The sequence below is a fragment of the Kockiozyma suomiensis genome (genome assembly GCF_038497685.1).
Source record: "Kockiozyma suomiensis strain NRRL Y-17356 unplaced genomic scaffold V2V93scaffold_4, whole genome shotgun sequence".
NCBI classification, from domain to species: domain Eukaryota; kingdom Fungi; phylum Ascomycota; class Lipomycetes; order Lipomycetales; family Lipomycetaceae; genus Kockiozyma; species Kockiozyma suomiensis.
This window is the reverse complement of record NW_027117667.1, coordinates 928,937-953,238: the sequence shown is the minus strand read 5'-3', so window position 1 is coordinate 953,238 and position 24,302 is coordinate 928,937. Positions and strand designations below refer to the sequence as shown.

Genomic DNA, 24,302 nt, shown 5'->3' with positions numbered 1-24,302 from the left:
CTTATGACATCTTGCGTAATGGCTGACGATGAATCTAAGTCAAAAGTGCAGGTATCCGCTGAGGAGGTTCTTCTAATGTTCAAACGAAAGGGCTTGTTTGATAACACAAGAAAAGAGCTCTTTACCGAATTTACCAGCAGTGTACGACTTCATAGAGCAGATATAGTATTATTTATGGAGTCAATAAGGGCTAATTTTGTTCTAGGACGCATACGTTGCTTTAATAGAAGCAATCGAGTCACATATCAAATCCGACTCTGCAGCTATCTCTCTAGCGGCCAGAAATCGCGGCAAAGCGGCCGCATTACTCGAAGGCTCTGTAAATCGATCAGAGGCATTTGTTTGCGTCAATAACTACGTCGATGAAACAGTGTCTACTAAAAACGAAGAGTTGGATCGGCGTATTGAAAAGCTAGTGTCGGACATCTACTTGGAGCTACTGAGATCAAAGAGTGGCGCGGTCGAAAGCAACGAAGTAGAAGGGAAATCTATAACCAATAAGCAATCTGAAAGTAAATGATATTGCTGTGTTTATTTATAATTGTACATAAGGGGGATTAAATGCAAAATGCGATAATCGCGGACGGTGCTACGGTTTTACGGTTTATTTAGTCTTGTTTTATTTATTTGGCGGAGCCACATCCATCTTGTTCAATATTTAATTGACAATTTTATTACATGTATCAGATGTAAAAATGATTCTCAAAGATATGCAATGCACAAATCTGAAAAAAATATTGTAGACTCACTGATGTTACAGATAGAAGCACGCGCACAGAATAATATATCTTTATATTTCATTATATCGCTAAATATTTTGCTTGGATACCTTTTAGACTGTCGCCATTAACATTCAATATGATTTACAGCAATGCTATATATCAAATTATGATTGCTGGAATGTAACATATTGTCGAAATTTGTGGTAATTCAGATAATTAACGCGCTCGCGCGGCTTATGGAATCAAAGTATGCCCAAGCAGATAAGATGACTATTCTCTACACTTTTTGCATTCGACTAAAAATTCTCATAGGAATTTAATGCCGCTAACTCAAAAGGATTTAGACAGTGCGGTTACAGTCGACCGAGCAGCTGTTTTGTTGTCTTCAGAGGAGCTGGCTTCGAGTGGACGTACTGTCGCTCCGTATGCTTTGATTGTGCTCAACCAGCCTATTTCTAACTTGGCTTTGCTCGAAAGGATATGGAGCAATGGTAAGTTGTGCTATCACTACGTTATAATTATAATAAATTATTATACTAATATCTCTGATGTATAGCGACTGTGAGAGCTTGTGCTGATGGCGGTGCAAATAGATTATACCATGCTCTTGACGAGCAGACTCGTCCGAAATTTGTACAAAACTACTCTCTTATCTTTTTAGTCTCTTGCAATTGGATAGACGCAAAGTTCTGACTGAAATTTACAGAAACCAGACTTTATTGCCGGCGATCTTGATTCGCTCAAACCCGAAATCCGCGAATTCTACGAATCCGAACTAAGCGTACCAATTCATTACTCGCCTGATCAGTATTCGACTGACTTCGGTAAATGCCTCGTGCAGCTAAGTGTCATGAATCCCGAAGAACGACTCGCAATTGTTGCTCTTGGAGGTACCGGTGGACGAGTGGATCAAGAGTTTCACTCGTATCATACAATCTTTACGCACGAAGTTACGGCTACTCCAGAGGACGAGAGCGCACCCGATCGACGGCGGAGACAGATAACTCTGCTATCAGACGATAGTCTTACTTTTCTTATCCCGCCAAAAGACGGCGGACAAACAGTCAAGATATTCACTCCGAGGAGTGCAGTGGGACCGACATGTGGACTTATCCCCATTCTTGGGCCATCTGTTATATCGATCAAGGGATTCACATGGGATGTCGAAGATTGGCCTACCAGTTTTGGAACACAAGTGAGCACGAGTAATGCGATGGAGGGAGATGAGGTTTACGTTAAGAGTGACAAAACTATAATTTTTACTTTGGAGATCCGTCGATAGATTATAATGAATATATATTGGAACTTGACAGTAAAGCAATTGATTTGCTTCGAGTGTGCATCAGTCTACAGTAGCCGTTGAGTACTAGCACGGCGTGTCATACCGACGGTCAATGTTTTAGACAGTGCAAGACGTCAATGAAGCATGAATTGTGTCACAGTCTGCTGTTCCAGTCATTTTACTGGAATTGTAAATTCGATTTAATTGCCAATCAAGCCAGCTTTTCGTCTAGAAGTACAAACCTTACGCATCTGAATATGAGCCTGACCATACGTATGATTGAAGTAGGATTATTTTACGTTTGCGGATTTTGAAGCACCCAAATTTGCTAATTTGTCGGCCTCTTCATTGCCGTGATGCCCTACATGACCCCTGATGTATTCGAACTCAACTGTAAAACCTAGACTCATATATGATCTCATCTCACTAAGGATCTGCTTCACTAAATCTGCATTTTGAACAGGCTTACCGCTCTGGGCGCGCCATTCATTTTTCTCCCAGTTCTTACTCCATAGAGTGATACAATTTATGCTATATTGAGAATCGGTGAAGATATGGAGATGCCGATATGGCGGATTCTGAAAGACATGTAGGATAGCCGACAATTCTGCTCTTTGGTTTGTCTGAGTTCCAGAGAGTGGCTCGGCTGCGTTCATTGGGTGCTCTGGTCCGTAGTATACGCCGTAGCCAGCTACAGCTTTACTCTGACCGTTCCCTCGGCAGCAGCCGTCGGTGTAGATATCAATGGGTTTGAGTCTAAGGCCTGCATGGATCTGTGGATTTTCTATGTGGTCTTGCGCGCCTGGTAGTGTAGTGACTTCATGCCGTTCAGAAGGAGCGCTAACTGATGATTTGAGAGCCGGGGGAGAGTTGAGATTACGAAACTTGATGTAGGCAGAGACAGCAGCGTCAAAACTCGGAAATAATTTGAATTTTGCTCTGGGAAAGCGGTGAACCTCGGCATTGCATTCTGTCCATGAAAAATAGATTCCGGGTTTTCGACCCTCGAACACGACGTAGCATTTTTGGGCGGCTGAGGGATTGCGAGAGTGCTGGATGCCTAACTGCTCGTCGTCATCAAATGTGACTGCTGACCGTTCCTTATTCGGACAAAGATCGCTCTCCAGCCAGTTGATTGCTTCTTCCAGATCAGTGAACCAGCGACCTTGAGCAGTTTCAGATCGGGTCAGTCGCTGTTCGGCTTCGCCTTTGTCGATGTATATGCTGGGTTCCGAGTCTGATGATTTGGTTAGGAGAGCAAGGAGTAGCTAATTACAGGAAAATACATACCATCCAAGACTGCGTAATATATGACTGTACGCTGACCCATGCTTACGGGTGCGCAAATGCCGATATTGACCCCGACTGGGCTGACGATGAGAGCTGAGGATAGATACAGATCATGGGCTGGTGTAGACAACTGGATAACAGAGGTCCGGACAGTCCGTATGAGATTTATTTTCTTAACCGAGAAGATTAATGAGACTTTGAAATGAAGATAGTATCTAGAAGTACTGCTCAGCACTGCCCTCATAGAACCACACCTGTGCAGAGTCCTGAGATTTTTACGTAACTTAGCCGCAAACAAAGATTATTGTTTGAAACCTGAACTAAAAGCGTACACGCTAAAGGCTTTCTACTAGTCTACAACTATCTTATAGCCGCAATAATGACACTTCAATCATATAATATGTGACATAAATTGAAGCTCATTATTATGATATTCTATAATTATTAAAATAATTATTCTGAATTAGAACATTCTTTGGCGGAGCTTGATTAAGGAACCTCGGCGCTGGCACCAACTCTTCAGCTTCTTCAGAGAATACCGATTGAAACACTGCAGCTATCAACAGCCACAGTTAACAAAGATGCAAGAAAGATAGTGCGCTAGTCTGTATTCGGTTTTGTGCTCAGGCTTTCATCAAGATACCCTTTCTATGCAAAACGATAGTTAAAATACTAGCTGATAGCATCTTCTAAGGGGTTTAGTACCAGCGGCGCCCGACAGCCGAGGCTAACAGAGAGCGGCTGAGTGAACAGCTACATCCTCGGGCAACATCCTCGGCAATGGCAGCTTTGGTGGCATCTTTTTTGCTGTATTCTGTTATGCTTATCGGCATTGCACCGTTTCATATTTAAGTCACTTTACGATGACGAGCAAATATAATTCACTCCTGGCCGCTATGGCACTGTTCCTGTAAACATCTATATTAATACCTCTTTTCTCTCTGTCTCTTTTACTGGTGCTTCTTTATCCCATAGTAGTGTTCCTATTGGCTTCATTCCCTTCATCATGTCTAGTGGCAGCCATTCAAGCACGGTCGGCGATGTCGAGACTGGCCTCCACAAGGCCATGACCACAGAAGAGTACGAGAAAGAGAATGAGGGTGCGTCTATAGAGCCTGTCGCCTCTATCCTCTCCAACAGCCCTAAGCACACAAACCTTGAATGGGATGGACCCAATGACCCTGATAATCCGCATAATTGGAGTGAAGTCCGTCGCTGGTACTACACTTTTGTGGTGGCCTTGATGTGTCTCGTCGTGTATGCTCTGCCTTATATTTGCTGATTAGTGTGCCGCTGCTAATTATTTAGAACTTTTGGCTCCTCCATCTATGTCTCTAGTGCTGGTGGAATCGAAGCCGAATTCGGCGTCTCCCGTGTAGTCGCCTTTCTTGGTCTCTCTGTATATCTTGTTGGTTTAGCTTTCGGTCCCGCTGTTGCTGCTCCCATTTCTGAAAGCTCCGGCAGAAATGTTGTCTACTACATCTCTATACCAATTTCAATGCTCTTCACGACTGGTGTCGGTAAGGCACACAATATTGGCACAGTTCTAGTCTGTCGTTTCTTTTCCGGGCTTTTTGCTTCGCCGGTTCTAGCCGTTGCTGGAGGCTCTATCATGGATATGTGGCCAGTGCATATGGTGGGCCTTGCTATGTCTGGCTTCTGTGTCGCTCCATTTGCTGGACCTGTTCTTGGACCAGTCATTGGTGGCTTCCTGGAAACTCGCAAGAGCTGGCGCTGGTCCATGTGGGTTCTACTCATGTTTTCGGGTGCGGTTTTGCCGTTGATAGCCTCGCTTAGAGAGACTTACAAACCCATCATTCTCAAGCGTCGTGCCATTAAACGTGGTCTTACTTTGCCACCAAAATTGCCTCCTGGTGAAGCTCTGAAACTGCTTTTCACCGTTACACTCATTAAGCCATTTATAATGCTGTTCACCGAACCAATCGTGCTAGTGTTGTCTATTTACATGGCTTTTATTTTTGCCGTCCTTTTTGGTTTCTTCGAAGCTTTTCCTTATGTTTTCATCACTGTCTACCAATTCAAAAGCGATTACCAAGGTCTTACCTTCCTCGGAACCGGCGCCGGTCTTCTTTTTGGTACCATATTTTATATTTTCATGGACCGAAAGTACTATTCTCCCGCTTTGCTGCAGCCCATCCCTCCTGTCGCCGAGTCACGATTGCTACCCGGCAAGGTTGGTGCTGTGGCTCTTCCTATCGGTTTATTTTGGCTTGCGTGGACAGCTCGTCCTAGTGTGCATTGGATTGTTCCAATCCTTGCCGGCGTGCCGTTTGGATTTGCTCTCATTCTTCTCTTCTTCACTGTCATCACTTACTTTTCAATGTGCTTCCCTGCAATTGTGACTGCTTCTGCTTTGGCCGCCAACAATATGTCTCGATACCTGACTTCCGCCGCATTCCCTCTATTCACTATACAGATGTACAACAAAATGGGCATCGATTGGGCTACTAGCTTCTACGCCTTTGTGGCCCTTGCATTGATGCCGGTTCCTTGGTTACTGGAGAGATACGGTGCTCGTCTTCGTGCTGCTTCGAGATCAAATAAGATTGCGCGAGCCGCTGCTGCAATTGATGCTGAAAAATCATGATCTGCTGACAACTACAAGTCTTTGACAAGTAATTTTGCTATTAAGTTTTGTTTTTTTGGGTCTACTGGTTCGTAGAATTTACATTTGAACTTTAAGATAATTTGGGAATACTTGGTATAATATTAGGTTGATAGATATGAATACAATGAAAAAGATAATCAGACCTCTTTAATAATCAGTTTCTTCTTTTGTCTTTTACTTTTGGCCGCATCGTCCAGAGCCGTGGTATTAGTTTGTCCCAAAAATGTCTTGTGAGCAGTACCATCGACAATCTGCTGCGCAATATTAACAATCCCGCTAGTAATATAACTTCTGGAACTCATCAGGCCCGTCATGACTGGCGTCGCCACCAGACTTTTAAGTTGATGGCGCAGACTTTGCATTTCCGCACGCTGCCTTTCTCGCTGTTTATTAGATCCTAGAGCTTGTCCGTCGGCGTCTCTAAACTTCCTATTTTTAAAAGCTTTCTTCTCTTCTTCGTCGCTACTGGCGAGAATCTCCTCGGCCTCTGACAAATCGAGTCCGAGATCTTCCGCCCCTTGCCGCAAAAGTGAGGAATCACCAGCGGTTCCACTTTTGTTTGATTTGCGATCCTTTTTGCTCCCTTCTTCAGCAAGTTGCGTTTCGAGCTTTGTGATCTCCGTCGCGATTTGGACGCGTTCCGTCAGCTGTTTGATTACATACGGTTCGACCTCGAAAGTTTTGAAATCTTTTACTTTCTTGTCTAATTTATGCGCCATGTTTTTCAATTGCGCAAATTCGTTACCGGCACACAGAATCATTGCAACACCATTATCTGCTCCTCGCGCAGTTCTGCCGGATCTATGCACGTACATATCGGCTGAGCGAGGAAGATGATAGTGAAGTACGTGCTTGACGTGTGGAATATCGAGACCGCGAGCAGCTACATCGGTTGAAATTAGAACCGCGCTCTCGTTTTCTTTGAAACGCTCAATGGTGCGTAGGCGTTGTTTCTGGATCATGTGGGAATGAAATGCGACAGCTGGGACCTGTAATTCTTGAAGGAAACGAGCGATCCGTTTTACGGCGTCAATCGAGTTGACGAAAACGATAGTGCGACCAGGATATTTCAAAAGAAAAAAATAGAGATAAACGTCCTAAAAGCACGGGTTAAATAAAGACAACATATATGGCTGCAAAAAATTCATACCTTCTGCATTGCGTCGCACATCATGACGCCTTCAGTAATCTCACTCTTGACTGCCTCGTCAGGATTGGCGTCAATATACGTCGGCGTACCTTCGCGGAAATTCAATTTCTCTAGCAGATATGCCATCGTATTCGTTTCACCTTCAATAGTATTACTGATGAATTTTGACCGTTTTTTCTTTCCATTCGGAGTCTTTTTGGGTCCAGAAAGTTTCTTGGTGAGGTCCTTAGCAAATGTAGCGGAAAAAACTAATGTCTGTCTCTTATTCTTTGGCCTCTTCTGGCGCCCTACTTTTCGATTTTCCAAATTCTCATCATCATTGTCTACTTCCTCCTCACTCTCTGTGTCAGAATCGTCGTCATTGGCGCCCCGATTTTGTCCAATCATATCAAGAATCTCGTTTAATTCCTTAAAATGTCCGTCTTGTAATAACCTATCAGCTTCATCAAGAACCAGCATTTCCGTTCCTGCAAGCCATCCGATCAAACCTTCAGCATCCGAAGTCATCAGCTCGTGCAACCGACCAGGCGTAGCGACAATGATATCTGGAAAGTAACCCAACAGCCGTTTCTGTTTTTGAATAGCTAGTCCACCAGTGATCATCATGATGTTTATGGAAGTGTATCTTGAAACTTTGGTGATGTGTTCACTGATCTGCTGGACTAGTTCACGAGTCGGAGCCAAGATTAGTGCAGACGGAGCCGGCGCTGTTGCGAATGTCTTGTCATTTTTAGCTGTAGATGTCGTATTCGAAGCCAAGCACTTCTCTAAAATACCAAGACCAAATGCTAAAGTCTTTCCTGAACCAGTAGCTGCTTTGCCTACTATATCGTTACCGTTTATAACGAGAGGTAAAGCCCGTCGTTGAATTTCAGTCGGAGTCGAGAATCCAAGATCTTTAAGTCCGTGCAGCAATGCATCTGAGAGCGGGCATACCGCCTGCCATTCTGGAGCATTGATATCTTTCAGCTCATCTAATCCATCAAACGTATTCTTCTCTGCAGAAGCGGCTGCCACGGCAGCAGCAGCAGCTTTCTTGCGCTCTTTCTTTCGTTGATCTCGTTCCTGATTCTTTTTCTTGCGTGCAGCTTTTACCTTTAATTCGTGCTCGCTTAAGACTGGTGTCTTCTTTTCTTCGAGAGTCTTGTCAGCCGATATTTCGGTTGCACCCACGGGTTTGTTGGGCTGCGCTTTCACTTTCTTAAATTTAACGATTCGTTCTTTGCCGCCTAGTATGTCATTATACTCGACCGCAACACCGTCAATTTCCTCAAATCCCATTAATCCTTCCATATCGCCTACACGATCAGGTAATGTAACTGACTTCCACTTAAGTTTGCTGGCATCAAGGTACTCATCATCATCGTCATCGTCTTCATCGTCCTTTGCGAGCTTGACTGTGCTGGGCACAACTGTATGCGTGCGCTTGCTTGAAGTTCGGTCGGCATTTGTCGCCTTGCGTTTAACTCCCATTGCTTCTCTATCCTCACGAGAAATCTTACTGGTGAGAGGTTGTCGTAATTAATCTTCGGTTGTATGACTTCAAGTTTTTTTTTATTTGACAGTGTTGGGAGTTTGCTGATTTCAAAAATTATTTTAGGGTTTGAAGATTTTAAAATACTACTGCTTTTAAGATTTTAAGATTTGAAAGAGCGGCAAAGTATATTTATCCAACTACAATACCGAACGACTATATAGTGCAAGTATATCAAATTCACATCCAAATCTCAAGCTGACTTAATCACGGAAACAACATTTCATGCCCGCTAAGAAACCCATAGAAGTAAATTCAGAAATATATAAAATCAGCATTTAACAGCATCACGTGATATGTACTCAAGTAATGACGCAAATATTGGTTTAATATTTCATAGAAAAGGGCGTCTGGTGTAGTTGGTTATCACATCCGCTTAGCATGCGGGAGGTCCCCGGTTCGATTCCGGTGTCGTCCAGATTTTTTTTTTTTTTCTATTTCAATATAGGTTCTTTTTGTGTATACATTAGAAAATGTAATCAGTAAAGCTTTTCTTTAATTGAGTCCAATTTTTTGCGTTGTCAGAAAATATGTTTTGAAATAAAAACTTTGTCATATTTTATGTTGATAAACAATAAATAAACTAAATATAGTGATCAATGGAATCCCAAATATAAGCGCCGAAGTTGATACATAAAAAGAAAAAAAGCAAATGAAAAATACCTGCCAGGTATAGATAGAGTGACAAACAACCAGGTTCTAAAAAGCAATTAGAAAACACCAAACCACACGCCTACAACATCATATAACAATTATTACAGATAAAATACAACAAATAATTCACTTAGAAAAGCGAAAACTCAGTGAAAAACGAAAAACAACTCTTAAAACTAAAACTTTTACGATAATGTTTATACAACTCCAAATGAGTAAAGTCGTACCTCACCATCATCACTTCCGGAAGCTAATCGTGAGTCACTTAATCCAACGCATGCCACTGGCGCGCTGTGCCCACTAAAAGTATGCAAACAACTTCCACTTTGCAAATCCCATACTTTGACTAGGCGATCATGAGCGCCAGAGACAATTCTGAAGGTATCTGCAGCAAGCGCCCAAACGCCTTCGATATGGCCATATAAAGTCTGCGTACACTCGCCCGTTTTTGCATCCCAAATCTTTATCGTACTGTCGAGCGATGAGGTCAAAATGCGAGGAAGGATAGCGCGACGTTTGCCCAAACCATTGCGCGAAAGACGAGGAGAGCTAGGAGAATGCACTTCCTCTTCGTGTATCTTGCTAGCCGCATCACCATCTTCTTTGTACTCGCCGGCAACTAAACCGGGTTGATTTGCGGATTTGGTGACAGGACGATACTGGTGGTGCTGATGAAATTCCTCGTCGGCGTCATCGTCGTCTTCAATTTCTTCTTCATCTTCCTCATCACGGATGGCCACCGGTAAAACACATTGCACTTGTCCAAAATGAGATTGATCATTTGGAGATCCACCAGCACCACTACCGAAAACTCGTACACATTGCCGAGTGTTAAGATCCCACATGCGTACAGTAGTGTCATCGCTTGCGGAGAAGAGCGTATGAGTTGGGCTGTGGATATGAACTGAGTTTACCCAATCTGTATGCCCACGAAGTGTCATAAATGACTTTTCTCGGAAATTCCATACGCGGATCGTATTATCAGCCGAACCTGATGCTAGAAGATCCGAGTCAAAATGTAAACTTAAAACACCATCAGTATGGCCTCGCAATACTGAAACGCATTCGCCAGTACGGTAGTTCCAGATTCGAATCGTGCGGTCCATTGATCCGGTAATTAGTTTCGAATCATCAAACATCAGGGCACGCACGCCACGAGCATGTCCAGTGAGAATCCTCAGTAATTTTCCAGTCTCGATATCCCATACACGAACCGTGGTGTCGTAAGATCCTGTAATCAAGACTGAATGATCAAATTGTAAACACATGATTCCATCTGTATGACCTTTAAATACTTTGAGCTGGTATCGCCCACGGCGCCAATTCTGTTCAACTTTGAGACGTTCCGAGTACACATCTTTCCACGGTCGCGTCATCCGGCCAGCGGGGACGTTCTGGGTTGTCAGCTCTGACATGTTTGAGCCTTTGCATTTCTTAGATGCCGGTGTCGCCTCTATGTCGCCTATTTGTTCGATGATAGTGGCAGACGAGGCAGCTACACCAGAGACATCATCGAGCGATCGCTTTATGCCGGCACTTGTTGTAGGAACCAAAGATGACGACGAAGCCGTTATCGTTTCAGCTCGACGCTCGATATCACGCTTACTTTCGCGCAGTCTGCGCTTTTCAAGAAGAGGCAGGCCCCAGCCGCATTTCAAGCATTTGCGTTCGATATGCTGTTCGCACATGCGGTGCCAGACAACGTCATCGTCAGCCAAGGCTCTCCATTTTCTAGAAACTTGAGCGGCTTTACAAAGAGAAGAAGCATCAAGGTAGCAAAGGATTTTGAAAGAAATCTCTGCAGGTAGAGCAGAAACGAAGTCGATGCGGATAAGATCGCGAAGCATGGAGGAGACAAAGGATAGCTGCGGAGAACAGCATTGCGACAAGATCCCTTTTAAAATGAGATTACGCTCGCCGATGGGTGCTGCGGAGAATATGCTCCATACATGGGAGATTGCCTGCTGATCATGCTTAGGAAGGCTTTCAAGTTCCTGTTACAATCCAGGTTAGTCGCGTGCTCGAACCGCAAGTGTGCTACTGCCTAAAAAACATACATGCTGCAAGTCCTCCATATTTGTTTCGTCTGCCTGTCGTTTGCATTTGAAATCCGGGTGGTGGCGATAGCAGAACGAGCGTGGCTCTTTGTGGGATTCTGGATAGAGACGCTGGGGAATGTGGCGAGTCAGGAAGGGCGCCATGACTGTCGCCGATTCGGAAGAAATCTGCGGTTCGGGCAAAGGCAAGCTTGTGAGCTCTTCTGTGACCATGACTGAATATATACCAATCTTTCAAGAGAAGACAAGGGAAGGGGAGGCGTTGATAACGTACGAAAGACAGATGGGAGAAGAGAGCAAAAGAGGAAGCCAAAAACATGAAAATCAGGGCAAGGGCTCGGAGCACATCATCGCTGCGGAACATCGCGAAGCCCGAGACACGTGATGATGATCCTCGTGCGCTCAGACTGCCTATTCGCAATATTCGCAATATTCGTGATTTATTGTGAATATCTTTGCTCTTTTGTATGATTTTACGGTATTTTGTGGTCGGTATTCGGTTACTCGCTTATTCGCGGCTTATCCGACGTCGGCAGAGCCGCAAATATTCCGGACTTGCTGGCTAAGCCGCTGCCAACTAATAATCACAGAAATGTGCTTGAACATAGACATATACCATCTTCATTATAATGTGGATTCGGGGAATATTGCTATCATTATGGATTGATTGATTATATTTTCAAGACGTTAACGCGATTACAGTATATCGCTCCTCTGAACTCTACCCCAACAGTATACATCTGGTTATCATCGTTCTTACAAATACTGCTTGTCAGCTGAGGAATCATACATATCAAAGCTGATAGAGTTGTCATCTATATTGACGTGTAGCTTGTTGAGCGTATACTGTCTAGATTATCATTGTCGTTGTTTGAAAAGCCCATGCCAAAGCTGGACTAGCAACTCATTTTCAGTCTCATTGTTGTCCATACACTTTGAAGGCGTTAATCCTGTTCCCAGTATATATTTGATTCCAGATGTCAAATTACTGTCTTTATGAAAGTTATAAATCCCGAACGCTTCATGTACGACTGGGTGAAGTTGCCCCACAGCAACATCCGCGCACATATTGCCGACTATTCAGTAAGTAGTCATCTGATCACCACTATCGTCAAGCTAATGTTTGCACTGTACTGACGGGCCATTATCATATTTCCAAGCATTTGTTTTGCCATATGCGTGCAACACTTCGTAAGCCAAATATAGTGCTAATAACGGAGCACCATCCAACACACGGCTAGCCAAACGCGCCCGGCCTGTACCAGTAGTCAAGAAGCCGGAACCTTTAAGACATACCATACAAGTGTACGAATATACGATAATCCCACCTATGACTAGCTTACCAAACATTTCTATACTACCAATTATAAAAGAGTTGGTCCAACCAGTACCAGCTCTGTTAATCAACTTAATCTTGTCTGACACAACGCTGCTGATGTTATGGTTGATATTTGTTTCTATTGTGTTTTCCAACTCATCCTTATCACATCGTAAAAATACTAGTACTGAGCACAATGTCAACATGGCCATTGAGAATACCATGATAAACTTCAGTATAAACCATAAGGCCCTAGAAGCTGCTCTGTCCTCATCCATTCTGAATCAAAATGACACAATAATAAATAAGGCGCAGTTCACATTAAGACGACACAATCTTTATAGTTAATAAGAAGAATAAAAATCGGGTTCTTTGATGCTTCAGGAGGTGGGCATGGAGTTATTGATCACGTGCATTAGATAACGCGTCTGCAATCACTGCCAGAACGCCTTCGCGATAATATTCATCTCATCGCCGTTCAGTTTCAGCATCATCTCTCCACACCAGCAATGGAGTCAGAGTGGTTCGTCAACGCAAAGCGCGCCCTTGAAGCGGCAGAACCGCTGTGTGCATCTGCTGGATCACTCGTCACGTCATCGCGCGAGGCACTCGAATCAGCGCTAGCAGTGCGTTCGAAATCACTCTTCCTGGCGCGAGAGCTGCATAGCCAGATCGCGCTGCTATATCACACAAATGAATCTCTACATGCTGCTGTCGGTGCGTACGAAGCCGAGTTTGAATCGAGTCTGGCTGAACTTGATAAAAGTGGTGCACGCCTGGACGGAGTATTGGCTAAACTGCAAGATCTTGTTGTTGATCCGGCGTTCAAAGGCAACTCGATACAGGACAAAGACAGCATACATAAAGACAGTACAGACAATGAAGAGAAAAGTACGTTGAAAGATTATACCGATGACGCGGGTGTTGAGCAAATCAAAGCACAGCTTCGGCAAGCTATTGACATCTTCCAAGACCTCCATGGGCTCATAATTGCCGATCTCTCCGACTTTGACATTGAGCTGGCCGACATTTCCGAGAAAATATCGCCTCCTCCGTTAGCCGTAGATATGTCACAAAACGCCTCTTTGGTCAACTCTCTTGGTGCGATCGAGACTCATGCACGGGATATGGCAGTGCTTTTGGAGTCTCTGGCGCATCACTACGATCAATGCTCGCAAGCGTACATGACCTCAGCCGAGACGCGAATAGAAGATGATCCAGAGCGTGAAGATCTAATTTCGGTTTTGCGGGATGATGCAGCGCAAGTTGATGATGTGGTGGAAGAGCTGCAAGAGCGACATGCGGCAATATCTGCCCTGGCAGAAAACTTGGCATTATTTTTGACCGATGCTACTGACAAATACGTGTCCATCGCACAACAGTCGACTGTCTTGTTTGCATACAACGAGAGCCTTGATAAACATCTCCTGGCAGCTCGTGAATTTGCAGATGGAGTGGGGGATTACTTTGACAGACGCAATCTATTATTGTCCGAACTCGAGGAGTTAGTCAGCTATTTTGAGGGATTCATGCACAGCTATGATGCTCTAGTTCTCGAAGTGGTGCGTCGGAAAAACACTCAAGCCAGAATGGAAAGCGTAGTTGTTGGAACTCTTGACAAACTAAAATCAATCTACGAAGAAGAGATGAAATCACGCAAGTCATTTTGGAATCGTAATGGTCGCTATATTCCAATTGATTTGTGGTCGGGAGTCAGTGATCCTCCGATTGGGTTTGAAATTATAGCTCATGAAGTGTCGCCCTTACCAGACTTGGGAAAACAGCTGATTGAGCAAGCCAAACGTAGGCTAGTTTCCAAATGAACAGTATTTTATTTGTACATATATTACACGATAGATTAATTGAAATTATTTGTGGTGCTTTGAGGCGTTAACGAGTTTCTTCTTTAAATGCTTTGGCATCTTTGTTTGCCGCTTTTCCTTTTTCTCATCTTTGGCCGCTTTTTTCCGTTCCTAAAAAACGTTAGCAATTTGCCGGAATTTGCAGTCTCAGAAAAAATATAATTAACCTACCTTCTTCTCATTCTTATCTTCAAATCTTTTTCCCTTTAAAACAGTCGGTCTCTCTTCAAAGGATCTTTCGCTCTCATCTTCACTCTCACTCGCGGTCTCCTCCTCCTCCTCCTCTTCTTCTATTGCAAGATTGACCAAATCTTTATAAACTAAGTCTTCGCCTTCCCCTTTCTTAATTCTAGCCACATCTCGCTCAATATCATAAACTTGCTCTAAAGTCTGTGGGATGTACATTTCTCTAAATACCGCGTCGTCGCTTCCTTGGCCTTCGCCTACAATATCAGGAAGAGGCTCGATTGAAGCTAAGGTCTCAGTCAGTCTTGAAATTTCAAGTTGTTCACTATTCGTAGTGGTCATGACAATGTTGAAGAATTGACGCTCGGAAAATACGTTGACACCACGCTTTTGGAAGAAATCATTGCAGTTTTTGATATCCATGCGAAGAAATTCAAGAGAGTGCGGATGATCGTGCTCGACGCTTTGCGAAACATCTATGATAACAAGCTGCTCCTGGTGATAAAGGATGTTGTATTCACTTAGATCGGCGTGGACTAATCTGCACTTCTGATACATCAAAATGACATAAGCGACCAATTGATGATATAATTCAATGTATTTTGCATCTTCGATTTTAGCGTCATGTAAACGAGGAGATGGCCAGCCATCTTCGGTACCAATAAACTCCATGAGCAAGACATGGAATCTTAGGCCAAGTGGTTTGGGGGTCGGAATACCGCTTTGATATAGACGCATCAGATTTCGCATCTCTTTCTCAGCCCATAGTTTAACCATCTTGCGCGGATTATGGCGACTATATCCATGTCTGAATCTATATTCTCCAGTCACGTATCGATCACGATCTTTGAATACCAGTATTGATGTTTTATAAATTTTGATGGCGCGGTGGATTCCTTCTTCTGTTTTTGCGTGATAGACGTTTGCTTCTTTGCCTGTTGAGATGCAGCCATTTACTTCAGAGATCTCACCCTTATTTATAAATTTTGCAAGGATTTTGCAAGTTCGTGGATCAAGTACTTGCTCTATTGTAGCCCGATCTGACTTGTCTGTAATCCTATACATATTCTGTTAGAGACAAATTCAGCAAATGAAAATATGAATAAGATCGACGACTGCTAACTTGTTTTTGATGGATGGGATCAACTCGTCAACTTTTATACGAGACGCATATTTGGCTAAAATTTCATTCGGATCTTTCAATGTTCTTCCTTTTGTAGTTGACTTTGCCGACTGCTGAGTTGATCCTGAAAACTCTTCTTCATTCTCTTCTTCGCTTGAGCTCACTAGATCATCGTCGTCTTCTTCAACGTCTTCTTCGGAGTCGATACCGATTACTGGAGGCGTATTATCAATAGCTAAATCAATAAATTTTTCCTGTAATTCTCTATGAGAATACGAGGCGCCGACCATTTTTTATTTCTTGAATGGTTGTATGAAAGAGTTCTAAATGATTTTAATATTTTTCTTTGATTGTGCGGCGTCGTTGAATATTGATCTGGGAATGACGTAATTCACTTGATCAAATAAAGTGACTATAAGTGTCAGGAATGAATACTGTACGATAGCTATTTCTGCGGCAAATAGATATTGTTTGTATGATTATGGCTATTTCTATTAAAAAAAACAACAACTAATCCTAGTGGCATTCTGCTTACGTTTTTATGACTTTTATGTCTAAACTCTATGACTAAGACGGAAGAGGCGGCAGAAGCGCTGCACTGTGTACTTTAATTATATGTATCAGATCCCCCGCATAATTCAGCAAAGCAGTTCGTACCCATGTTTATATATCCTGCTTTTTCAATAGTTCATATCTACAAACGGGAACTCATCGGCTCTAAGAAAGAATAAGCAGGTCTTTTTTCCCGTCAACTAGACCTCTGCTTGGGGCAATCGGGGCAGAGCCTGGGGTTCGACTCTATTGACAATCCTTATTGATTTTGAGCACATCTTTTATCTAGATGATTGCAAATAAATCAACTAAACGCTCGTTCAAACTATTTACTGCGCTAGTAAATCTTCTAAGAGTAAGCATATGCTGATCACTGGACTGTGTGGATGAATATCTAGCTGACGATATACCAGATGCGATCCACCGATATCATTCTTGAATGTACGTTTTCTCATAATTCAACTCGCAATACGACCACAGATGTTAATCTCAGCTTTAGATTTTGATGTGTCGGTATATAGACAGGACTTTGACAACTTACGCGAAGATCAATGGCTAAACGACAACAATCTTACGTTCTGGTACGAATATCTGGAAAGATCGGAGTTAACTGAAGCGTCTAATCCTCAAGAATTTTTGTTACTACGGCCAAGTATGGTATTTCTTCTTGCTCAGAGCCAGAGTATGAATGTATTTGCTTTTTGATATATCGTTGCACGCTCAGACTAACTTGTCGATAGACCCTTTAGAATTAAAAGACGTACTTCCATCTTTGGAGCAAGCGCACTACGTCTTTCTGCCGATCAATGACAATGACGACGTAGATCTTGCCGAAGGAGGTAGCCATTGGTCTCTTTTAATTGTCGATTTACAGAAAAAGGAAGGATTTTACTATGACACACTGGATGATACAAATGTAGCGCCAGCCGAGGTTGTAGCAAAAAAATTAGCAATTCTGGATAATTGTCCGCAGTTCACTCTATATTCATTGCCAACACCCCAGCAGACTAACGGTTCTGATTGCGGGGTAATGGTATGCATGCTCACATCTCATTTTTTACGAAAGATTCTCGATATGCAGTCAAGTGATACAAAAAAATCGATTGAGTGGCATGTTGAAGATAATCTTGTCAGTGCAAAGAGAGGTAGACATCTACTTTCATATGCGATTCTAGACTTGATTTCAAAGTATGGACGCAAAATTGGTTCAAGTGAGGAAATTGGGATAAAACTGGACGCCAACAAGACTAAGGAGGACAGCTCTAGTAGTCTGAGTTGTGGCACTACGACCACGACTGAGAATGACCAGAGCGAAGATAGTGAATCAGCTGTACCCGTTGATATATCTAAAGCGATCAGGCGATCCCATCACTTGCATTTGCACAGAAGAAATCATGGAATATAAATCTTGCTGACTTGTTTTTTTTTTATATATTTTGGTTATGGAAGGGATATTGTTTGCACGTTTCGGGAGTTATTTTTGGGGTAAATTAATGTCTAATGCCGCTTCTGTTTCACTATATATCGCACTTTGTCATATACAGAATAAGTCACTTTCTTATAAACAATTGAAAGCCACTCAAACTCTGCAGTTTGTGATGGCAAATACTAAAATATCCTCGGCTCCTTCACTTCTTAATTTATCCATTACCTCTGCTACTCGTTTCTTTTCCACCATACTACTAACAGCAACCCAGTCAGTTTCCTCTAGAGGCGAGATCGTGGGAGCGCGTCTACCGGGTGTGATTTTGATAACAGCATCTAGATTGCTGCGAGAGCAATTGTAGTTGCAGAGTACGTACTTTCCAGCAGCAATGACACCTTTTATTCTGCCGACGATGATGTCGAGAAGATCCTTGTGAGTGGGATGCTGGCTTGCGATGAGAACGGCTGATGTTTCGAATATGGTTTCGATAGCTTTGAGTCCAGCTGCACGCATTGTCTCGCCAGACTCGACGAGGTCAACGACTGCATCTGCAATTCCAAGAGCACACGAGGCCTCGACTGAGCCACCGACGTACTTGATTGTCGTCTTCAGCGGCTTATCTGCAGAGTTGCCGTTCAAGATTGTACTCTCTGATTCGGCTTCGAGTTTGCGAAAGTACTCGGTAGTGAGCTTTGTGAATGACGTCACGACTGATTTTCCGATCAGTTGTCGAGGATCTTGGTATTCACCGAGTTCTGGGACTTCTACCTGGAGTTTGCAGCTGCCAAAGCCCAAGTCGCATACTTCGTCGACGGAGATGCCCGCTTCGGCAACCTGGTCCTGACCTGTAATACCAAGAGAAACACGACCTTCACCGACAAAGCGAGGAATATCGGCAGCGGGAAGAAATACGAGAGCAATAGGAAGATTTGTGCAGAGAGCAATGTCGAGGCGGCTGCTGCGGTTAAATTTAATGTCTGCGCCTTTGAGCAGCTCCAGACATTGCTGATAAAGGCGACCCTCTGTAGATAAACAATTAGAATATGACAATGAAGAACACATTACACAACATACTTTTAGGAACAGCAAATAGGAGCCTGTCGTTGAGGTGCGATACGACGTTCATTTCTATGGCGAAGATGTAACTTCAAAGAAAGGAAGATATTTAAAATATTTTTAAAGTTGCGCGGCGATGAGTCTTACGGCACGTGTTTTTGCTTGCTCTGGCGCTTGATTATCGCCATTATGAGCTCTTGCTAATGTATTGGATTTTTGTAAATAATATATTTTAGAATAGTTAAAACTCGATAAAGCTCAGGAATAAATCACTATGAAATTGCAGCATGTAATAGCAGAGTGTGGATATACATATAGCAGATAGTATGGATTATGTAATCTATAGATATATATTTGACTAATATATGTTGTATCTTGATATATGGCCAACAACAGCGACGTAGTAGATGACAACATTATTCGTATTTAAATCTTGATGCAATATAGTGACAGAATTGTTTTAGAATTACTGAAAAGGAATAAAATTAGCATGATCATGATATATGCAGCACAAATAACACTTGCAGAAGCCAGTCCGACATAAATAACAGTAATTAGTTTTATGCTCAATAGCACAGTCAATTTTGCGTATTATTTGAAACAACCCTTTATTTTGAAGCATTCTTAAGTGAAAATTCACTAAAAGTAGAACAGAAATTGCTATCGGATCTCGATGGCTGCGCGCTAGTACACGCCGCACGAACGTCCTCGCTCCTGATTCAGCATCCCCAGCTCAGCAATCCGAATATTTTATTCTTTAAACGACAGAATATAGCAGCTCAATCATTTATATTCGAGGTTGTATATTTATGAATCACTTTATTCTTTGTTCAAGTCCTTGAAGCCGCTTTTTCTTCAAGTTATTGGAATTTGCCACGACTACCCAATCCAGACCCGCTCGGGGTCCCTTTTCTTCAATTTGCATTCGCAATGGCTAGCCAGCGCCTCTTGCCTTTGTCAATAACTATATCGCTTATACTACTATGTCAAATATCAACTGCTTTAGCTGCATTAAATCCGCGTGCGCATGTTATGCCTCGTGAATACGACGAGCGGGATTATTTCGCCTTTGAACTCGTCTGGCCAGACCTGCACAATCCTCCTTCGGCTGATGCGGATCACAGTATTACCTCTACGCCTTCTGACGATGTGCTATCAAGAACTCTTGATTTTGCAGCCGAATATGGCCTCAGATTTGAAGAGCAATTAGGTAGCTTGCAAAATCATTACCTCTTTTCTGCGCCTAAAGAGCGCGATGCGCACTTTTTTATCTCTAGTAAGCTGGCAAAGCGAGACGCACCATATTCACAAGCTATTCAGTACTATGAGAAAATGAAATTAAAGAAGCTGTACAAACGAGCAAATACTGCTGCTCCACCGATTGACTCCGGACTAGTGCCCGTACGACATATCGAAGACTTACTTGATATCCGAGATCCCGAGTTTGAAAAGCAATGGCATCTGATTAACCCATATCAGCCGGGTCACGATATAAATGTTACTGGTGTCTGGCTGCAGAGTATGTAGATCTCTTTACCTTGATTATAAAACTTCGTTTGCTTATCTCTGTTCTAGATGTAACTGGTGTAGGCGTCGTCACCGCCATCGTGGATGACGGTTTGGATTACGACAGCGATGATCTTCACGACAGTTTTGTAAGTTGCATCCCTTTTTTTTCTATTTGGTCTAGTTCTGGATCCTGATAGAGTAATAGTTCCCCAAAGGCTCATACGACTTCAACGACAACAATCCGCTTCCTAAACCCCGCCTCGCCGATGACCGTCATGGCACACGTTGTGCTGGAGAAATTGCAGCTATCCGTAACAATGTTTGCGGACTTGGTGTCGCATACGAATCAAAAGTTGCCGGAATCCGAATTCTCTCCAAGGAGATCAGCGATGCCGACGAAGCGCTTGCGTTGAATTACGCAATGCAAGATGTCGATATCTATTCTTGCTCTTGGGGGCCTCCTGATGATGGGCAGGCGATGGAAGCTCCTGGAGTTCTAATCAAGCGCGCATTTATCAACGGCGTTGAGAATGGACGCGGAGGCAAAGGTAGCGTTTATGTGTTTGCTTCGGGCAACGGCGCGCAGAATGGTGATAATTGCAATTTTGATGGATACACCAACAGTATATATTCCATCACTGTCGGAGCTATTGATCGAAAAGGTCTCCATCCATACTATGCCGAGGATTGTTCAGCTCAACTAGTTGTCACTTATTCGTCTGGTTCTAATGATTATATTCACACGACCGACGTTGGAAAGAATAAATGTACGGCTGAGCATGGAGGCACCTCTGCTGCAGCTCCGTTAGCTGCTGGGATTTTTGCTCTAGTTTTGTCAGTCAGACCCGAATTGACATGGCGTGACATGCAGTACCTTACTATTATGACTGCGATACCAGTCGAGAATCCTGACGCAATGTACCAGACCACTGCAATCGGGCGGCAATTTTCTCATCGTTATGGTTATGGAAAACTCGATACTTATGCGATTGTGGAGGCTGCAAAGACCTGGAAATTGTTGAATCCCCAAGCGTGGTACGATACTGGAGTCGCGGAGGTGCACAAAGCCCTCCCGCATAATGAGGAAGGTGTTAGCTCGCTGATAACTATCGATTCTAGTATGCTGCAGCGTGCTAATCTGGCAGCACTGGAGCATGTTCAGATCACAGTCAATATTAAGCACCAGAGACGTGGAGAGGTGAAAGTTGCTCTAGAGAGTCCTACTGGTATAATTTCACTGCTTGCGAGTCCACGACAGTTTGACGAATCGTCAGAAGGTATGGTCGACTGGACTTTTATGAGTGTCGCACACTGGGGCGAAACCGGTATTGGTTCTTGGAAATTAACTGTAAGTGACGTCGGAAACGGCAAGTTTAACGGAACATTCGAGACTTGGACAATGCGAATTTGGGGAGAAGGAATCGACCCTGCGGCCGCAAAACCGTTCCCACTGCCAAAAGAGCCCGTTGAGCAAACAACTTCTAGCATTGCAACTGCGACCTCGATAACGTCGACAATTGTCGCATCTACTCCGCCCGCACCTGCGCCCTCGGCAGATGTACCCGGTGGCGGTTATGATGACGATTATGATGACAATAATGGCACGGAAGACGAAGGCGACGAGAGCAAGGACAACAACTCCTTATTTGGAATTATTCCTACATTTGGTTTATCTAGTGACAAGGTAGTTTGGATTTATGGATCTGGTTTACTGATTGTTGGCTTTGTGTCTTTGATTGGAGTATGGCTTTGCGTAGCGAGACGCAACAAGCGCGGCCTTCGACAAACTACCGCAGGTGATGAAAACGGATATGAGTTTCAAGTATTGCGAAATACCGCTGATGCTGGAGTAGATGGAGCGCCACCTAGACGTAAAGCACGAGACTTGTACGATGCATTTGAGCATATTGATGAGGACGACGCATTTGCTGTTGAAGATTTATTGACGGAAGATGAGGATGAGGATGAGGACGAATTACTCAATGGACGTACTGGTGGCCGCAAAAATAACGACAAGGATGCTGTCGATGAGGATAAAGAGCGCTTGCTGGGCTCGTCGGGTGAAGCTAGCGGGTCGCAATAAAGGTCTGTAAATTGAATAGTGGGGTTTGATGTATAGGCCAATGACTCATAGATTATATATTATATCGAAAACTCTGGCATCACGTTTATTTTTTATTTCTTTGTATGCATTTTACTATCAATAAAATAAAAATATGAAATCAGAATAGTACTTCGATGGTACGAAGATAAGCGCCTGACACCAAGCCTGATCCTGGCGAGACAAAAAAACTAGCAGAAAACCAAATAAAAAAAAATAGTCTGAAGACAGTTTCAAAAAGAAACAAGAACAGCATTCAAGTTTAGCATGCCAAACATTTCCCGTCTAACCGCCCTTCTAATATTCTGATCCATCTGGATCTCAGCAATTTCGACGTCAGAGACTTCGCTTTTCGATTTTCCATTTGGATCAATGAGATCGTCATCTGTAAGTCTTCCGCTATCTAGGATTTTCAATTTTCCATCAACAAGTAGCGCACAATCGCGAGTATTGAGCGGGAGAATTTGAGAGATCATGACCAAGTCATTGTTACCACCAGATAAATCATTTACAATTTCTAAATTCCCGCCGTCAAAGCGTACAGCAGTATCCGGACCAGCTAGTTCTCTCACATGTGATCCATCCAATGACACATCAAAGCACCGAATTGCGCCATCTGCCGATCCAGCGTAAATAATCTCATTAGTCCAAGATGGCTGAGCAAGACACAAGAGCGCGGATCTTGAAGCTGAATATCGATTAACCCATGCTTTAGATGATGGTGAGGAGCTGAGAAACTCTAATGTGCCGCGTCCGTTGTACTCTCCTGCAGCAATAATTCCGTTCCGAGAGGGCAGAGAAAAAAGAGAACTAAGAGAATGCGCTCCGGAGTATGTAGAGTCTAAAAGAGCGGGGAAATAGCGAGTGTCATAGGTAAGCACTGACGGAAAACGTCCAGAGACTGAGATAGTCGTAGGTGAAAAACTGCTTGAAAGAAGCGATAGTGGATATCCCGGAATAGAAACGCTGAGAGGCGTCGAGTTAAGCGTTCTAGTGTCAAGACATTGAATACCTCCTTGCGTAGCAGTAAAAACAGCTGACGACATCGGCGACGGAGAAAGAGCAGCAATCTTTTTACTGAAAGAGATTTGCGAGATCTTCTGCATGGTATTGCAGTCCTATTCAATAGTTAGAAAAGAATATTAAGTAAAGCTAATAAGTAGTATGTACCCATTCCTGCAAGACGTTCTCAGCCGATATCCAAAGCCGATTTTGTGTACGGTCAACTTCAATAGTACTATTTGACGCGTTTACAAGATCCGGATTACGCGTTTGTGCAGCACTTGTACTAGCAGAATTATTAGTGACGTCCCAAACCCGCACTGTCCCATCATCAACAGTTCCAATTACAAGACCGCGAGATTCATCAAGCATACTGATGTTGAATATCGAAAAGTCCTCTTTAGCGGAAGAAGTAGTTGCCGCTGATGCTGCAACATGGTCCAGCTTCTCATCAATTAAAGAGGTCTGATGTGAACTAGAAGCAATTGCCGACGAAGATGATAGCTTGGCCCATTTTGTCAAACCCCGAATTCTGAAGGGCGAGTACAAAAGCCGGTATCGAGAAATATAATCCTCATCATCACTAAACACGCTTCTGATACTTCTATCTAATACCAAGCTGTGCCATAGAGGTGGCGAAGAAGCAAGATCGTAGATCCGTTTAGAAACCGGAAATAAATTCACAAGATCTTGGGCGGGCAGATAGCCGAAGACCTGAGATATGATCTCTGACGGAAGTACAGAAGCAATATCGCGCGGGTGGTCGCAGACAGACGAAGAACTTTCATTTATATCCATCTTTTCATCCCCAGTGTTATCATATGTTACAGCATTCACAGAATCTAGGGA

The 24,302-nt window shown here is 43.3% G+C and overlaps 13 protein-coding genes and 1 non-coding gene across 14 annotated transcripts; 7 read left to right on the top strand and 7 right to left on the bottom strand.

Annotated features, from left to right (window-relative positions):
- Nucleotides 1–18: 18 nt before the first annotated feature.
- V2V93DRAFT_322138 (uncharacterized protein) lies at nt 19–520 on the top strand (the record flags this gene model as incomplete). Its single annotated transcript, XM_066907388.1, has 2 exons — nt 19–141; nt 206–520. 2 exons carry the CDS (start codon nt 19–21, stop codon nt 518–520), a joined length of 438 nt encoding a protein of 145 aa, XP_066767200.1.
- Nucleotides 521–978: 458 nt separating this feature from the next.
- Nucleotides 979–2,217, top strand: V2V93DRAFT_367050 (thiamine pyrophosphokinase). Its single transcript, XM_066909471.1, has 3 exons — nt 979–1,213; nt 1,279–1,355; nt 1,429–2,217. The coding sequence occupies exons 1-3, from the start codon at nt 1,042–1,044 to the stop codon at nt 2,002–2,004; spliced, it is 825 nt and encodes a 274-aa protein (XP_066767199.1). The 5' UTR covers nt 979–1,041; the 3' UTR covers nt 2,005–2,217.
- A 952-nt stretch (nt 2,218–3,169) lies between these two features.
- V2V93DRAFT_367046 (uncharacterized protein) lies at nt 3,170–3,615 on the bottom strand. The gene has a single exon (XM_066909470.1). The coding sequence runs from the start codon at nt 3,536–3,538 to the stop codon at nt 3,254–3,256; it is 285 nt and encodes a 94-aa protein (XP_066767198.1). The 5' UTR covers nt 3,539–3,615; the 3' UTR covers nt 3,170–3,253.
- Nucleotides 3,616–4,300: 685 nt separating this feature from the next.
- V2V93DRAFT_357961 (major facilitator superfamily domain-containing protein) lies at nt 4,301–5,902 on the top strand (the record flags this gene model as incomplete). The annotated part of the gene is made up of 2 exons (XM_066908045.1): nt 4,301–4,551; nt 4,603–5,902. 2 exons carry the CDS (start codon nt 4,301–4,303, stop codon nt 5,900–5,902), a joined length of 1,551 nt encoding a protein of 516 aa, XP_066767197.1.
- Nucleotides 5,903–5,999: 97 nt separating this feature from the next.
- On the bottom strand, nt 6,000–8,637 carry V2V93DRAFT_367043 (P-loop containing nucleoside triphosphate hydrolase protein). The gene is made up of 2 exons (XM_066909469.1): nt 7,074–8,637; nt 6,000–7,020 (listed from the first exon to the last, which is right to left on the bottom strand). Exons 1-2 carry the CDS (start codon nt 8,544–8,546, stop codon nt 6,061–6,063), a joined length of 2,433 nt encoding a protein of 810 aa, XP_066767196.1. The 5' UTR covers nt 8,547–8,637; the 3' UTR covers nt 6,000–6,060.
- A 314-nt stretch (nt 8,638–8,951) lies between these two features.
- On the top strand, nt 8,952–9,025 carry V2V93DRAFT_t19. The gene has a single exon. It is a non-coding gene; the product is annotated as a tRNA-Ala (tRNA).
- Nucleotides 9,026–9,110: 85 nt separating this feature from the next.
- Nucleotides 9,111–11,589, bottom strand: V2V93DRAFT_344809 (quinon protein alcohol dehydrogenase-like superfamily). The gene is made up of 2 exons (XM_066907867.1): nt 11,319–11,589; nt 9,111–11,255 (listed from the first exon to the last, which is right to left on the bottom strand). The coding sequence occupies exons 1-2, from the start codon at nt 11,529–11,531 to the stop codon at nt 9,459–9,461; spliced, it is 2,010 nt and encodes a 669-aa protein (XP_066767195.1). The 5' UTR covers nt 11,532–11,589; the 3' UTR covers nt 9,111–9,458.
- A 386-nt stretch (nt 11,590–11,975) lies between these two features.
- On the bottom strand, nt 11,976–12,977 carry V2V93DRAFT_367040 (uncharacterized protein). The gene has a single exon (XM_066909468.1). It carries the CDS (start codon nt 12,912–12,914, stop codon nt 12,435–12,437), a length of 480 nt encoding a protein of 159 aa, XP_066767194.1. The 5' UTR covers nt 12,915–12,977; the 3' UTR covers nt 11,976–12,434.
- Nucleotides 12,978–13,125: 148 nt separating this feature from the next.
- V2V93DRAFT_367039 (autophagy-related protein 17) lies at nt 13,126–14,530 on the top strand. The gene has a single exon (XM_066909467.1). It carries the CDS (start codon nt 13,146–13,148, stop codon nt 14,457–14,459), a length of 1,314 nt encoding a protein of 437 aa, XP_066767193.1. The 5' UTR covers nt 13,126–13,145; the 3' UTR covers nt 14,460–14,530.
- V2V93DRAFT_367038 (RIO1 family-domain-containing protein) lies at nt 14,449–16,161 on the bottom strand. Its single transcript, XM_066909466.1, has 2 exons — nt 14,670–16,161; nt 14,449–14,609 (listed from the first exon to the last, which is right to left on the bottom strand). The coding sequence occupies exons 1-2, from the start codon at nt 15,747–15,749 to the stop codon at nt 14,505–14,507; spliced, it is 1,185 nt and encodes a 394-aa protein (XP_066767192.1). The 5' UTR covers nt 15,750–16,161; the 3' UTR covers nt 14,449–14,504.
- Nucleotides 16,162–16,231: 70 nt separating this feature from the next.
- Nucleotides 16,232–17,944, top strand: V2V93DRAFT_367034 (uncharacterized protein). Its single transcript, XM_066909465.1, has 4 exons — nt 16,232–16,714; nt 16,773–16,800; nt 16,859–17,041; nt 17,100–17,944. The coding sequence occupies exons 1-4, from the start codon at nt 16,649–16,651 to the stop codon at nt 17,762–17,764; spliced, it is 942 nt and encodes a 313-aa protein (XP_066767191.1). The 5' UTR covers nt 16,232–16,648; the 3' UTR covers nt 17,765–17,944.
- On the bottom strand, nt 17,850–18,926 carry V2V93DRAFT_344799 (uncharacterized protein). Its single transcript, XM_066907866.1, has 2 exons — nt 18,860–18,926; nt 17,850–18,807 (listed from the first exon to the last, which is right to left on the bottom strand). Exons 1-2 carry the CDS (start codon nt 18,909–18,911, stop codon nt 17,939–17,941), a joined length of 921 nt encoding a protein of 306 aa, XP_066767190.1. The 5' UTR covers nt 18,912–18,926; the 3' UTR covers nt 17,850–17,938.
- A 649-nt stretch (nt 18,927–19,575) lies between these two features.
- V2V93DRAFT_385346 (peptidase S8/S53 domain-containing protein) lies at nt 19,576–22,578 on the top strand. The gene is made up of 3 exons (XM_066912233.1): nt 19,576–20,360; nt 20,417–20,496; nt 20,556–22,578. Exons 1-3 carry the CDS (start codon nt 19,772–19,774, stop codon nt 22,431–22,433), a joined length of 2,547 nt encoding a protein of 848 aa, XP_066767189.1. The 5' UTR covers nt 19,576–19,771; the 3' UTR covers nt 22,434–22,578.
- A 106-nt stretch (nt 22,579–22,684) lies between these two features.
- Nucleotides 22,685–24,251, bottom strand: V2V93DRAFT_390629 (uncharacterized protein; the record flags this gene model as incomplete). Its single annotated transcript, XM_066912410.1, has 2 exons — nt 22,685–23,569; nt 23,622–24,251. The coding sequence occupies 2 exons, from the start codon at nt 24,249–24,251 to the stop codon at nt 22,685–22,687; spliced, it is 1,515 nt and encodes a 504-aa protein (XP_066767188.1).
- Nucleotides 24,252–24,302: the final 51 nt, after the last annotated feature.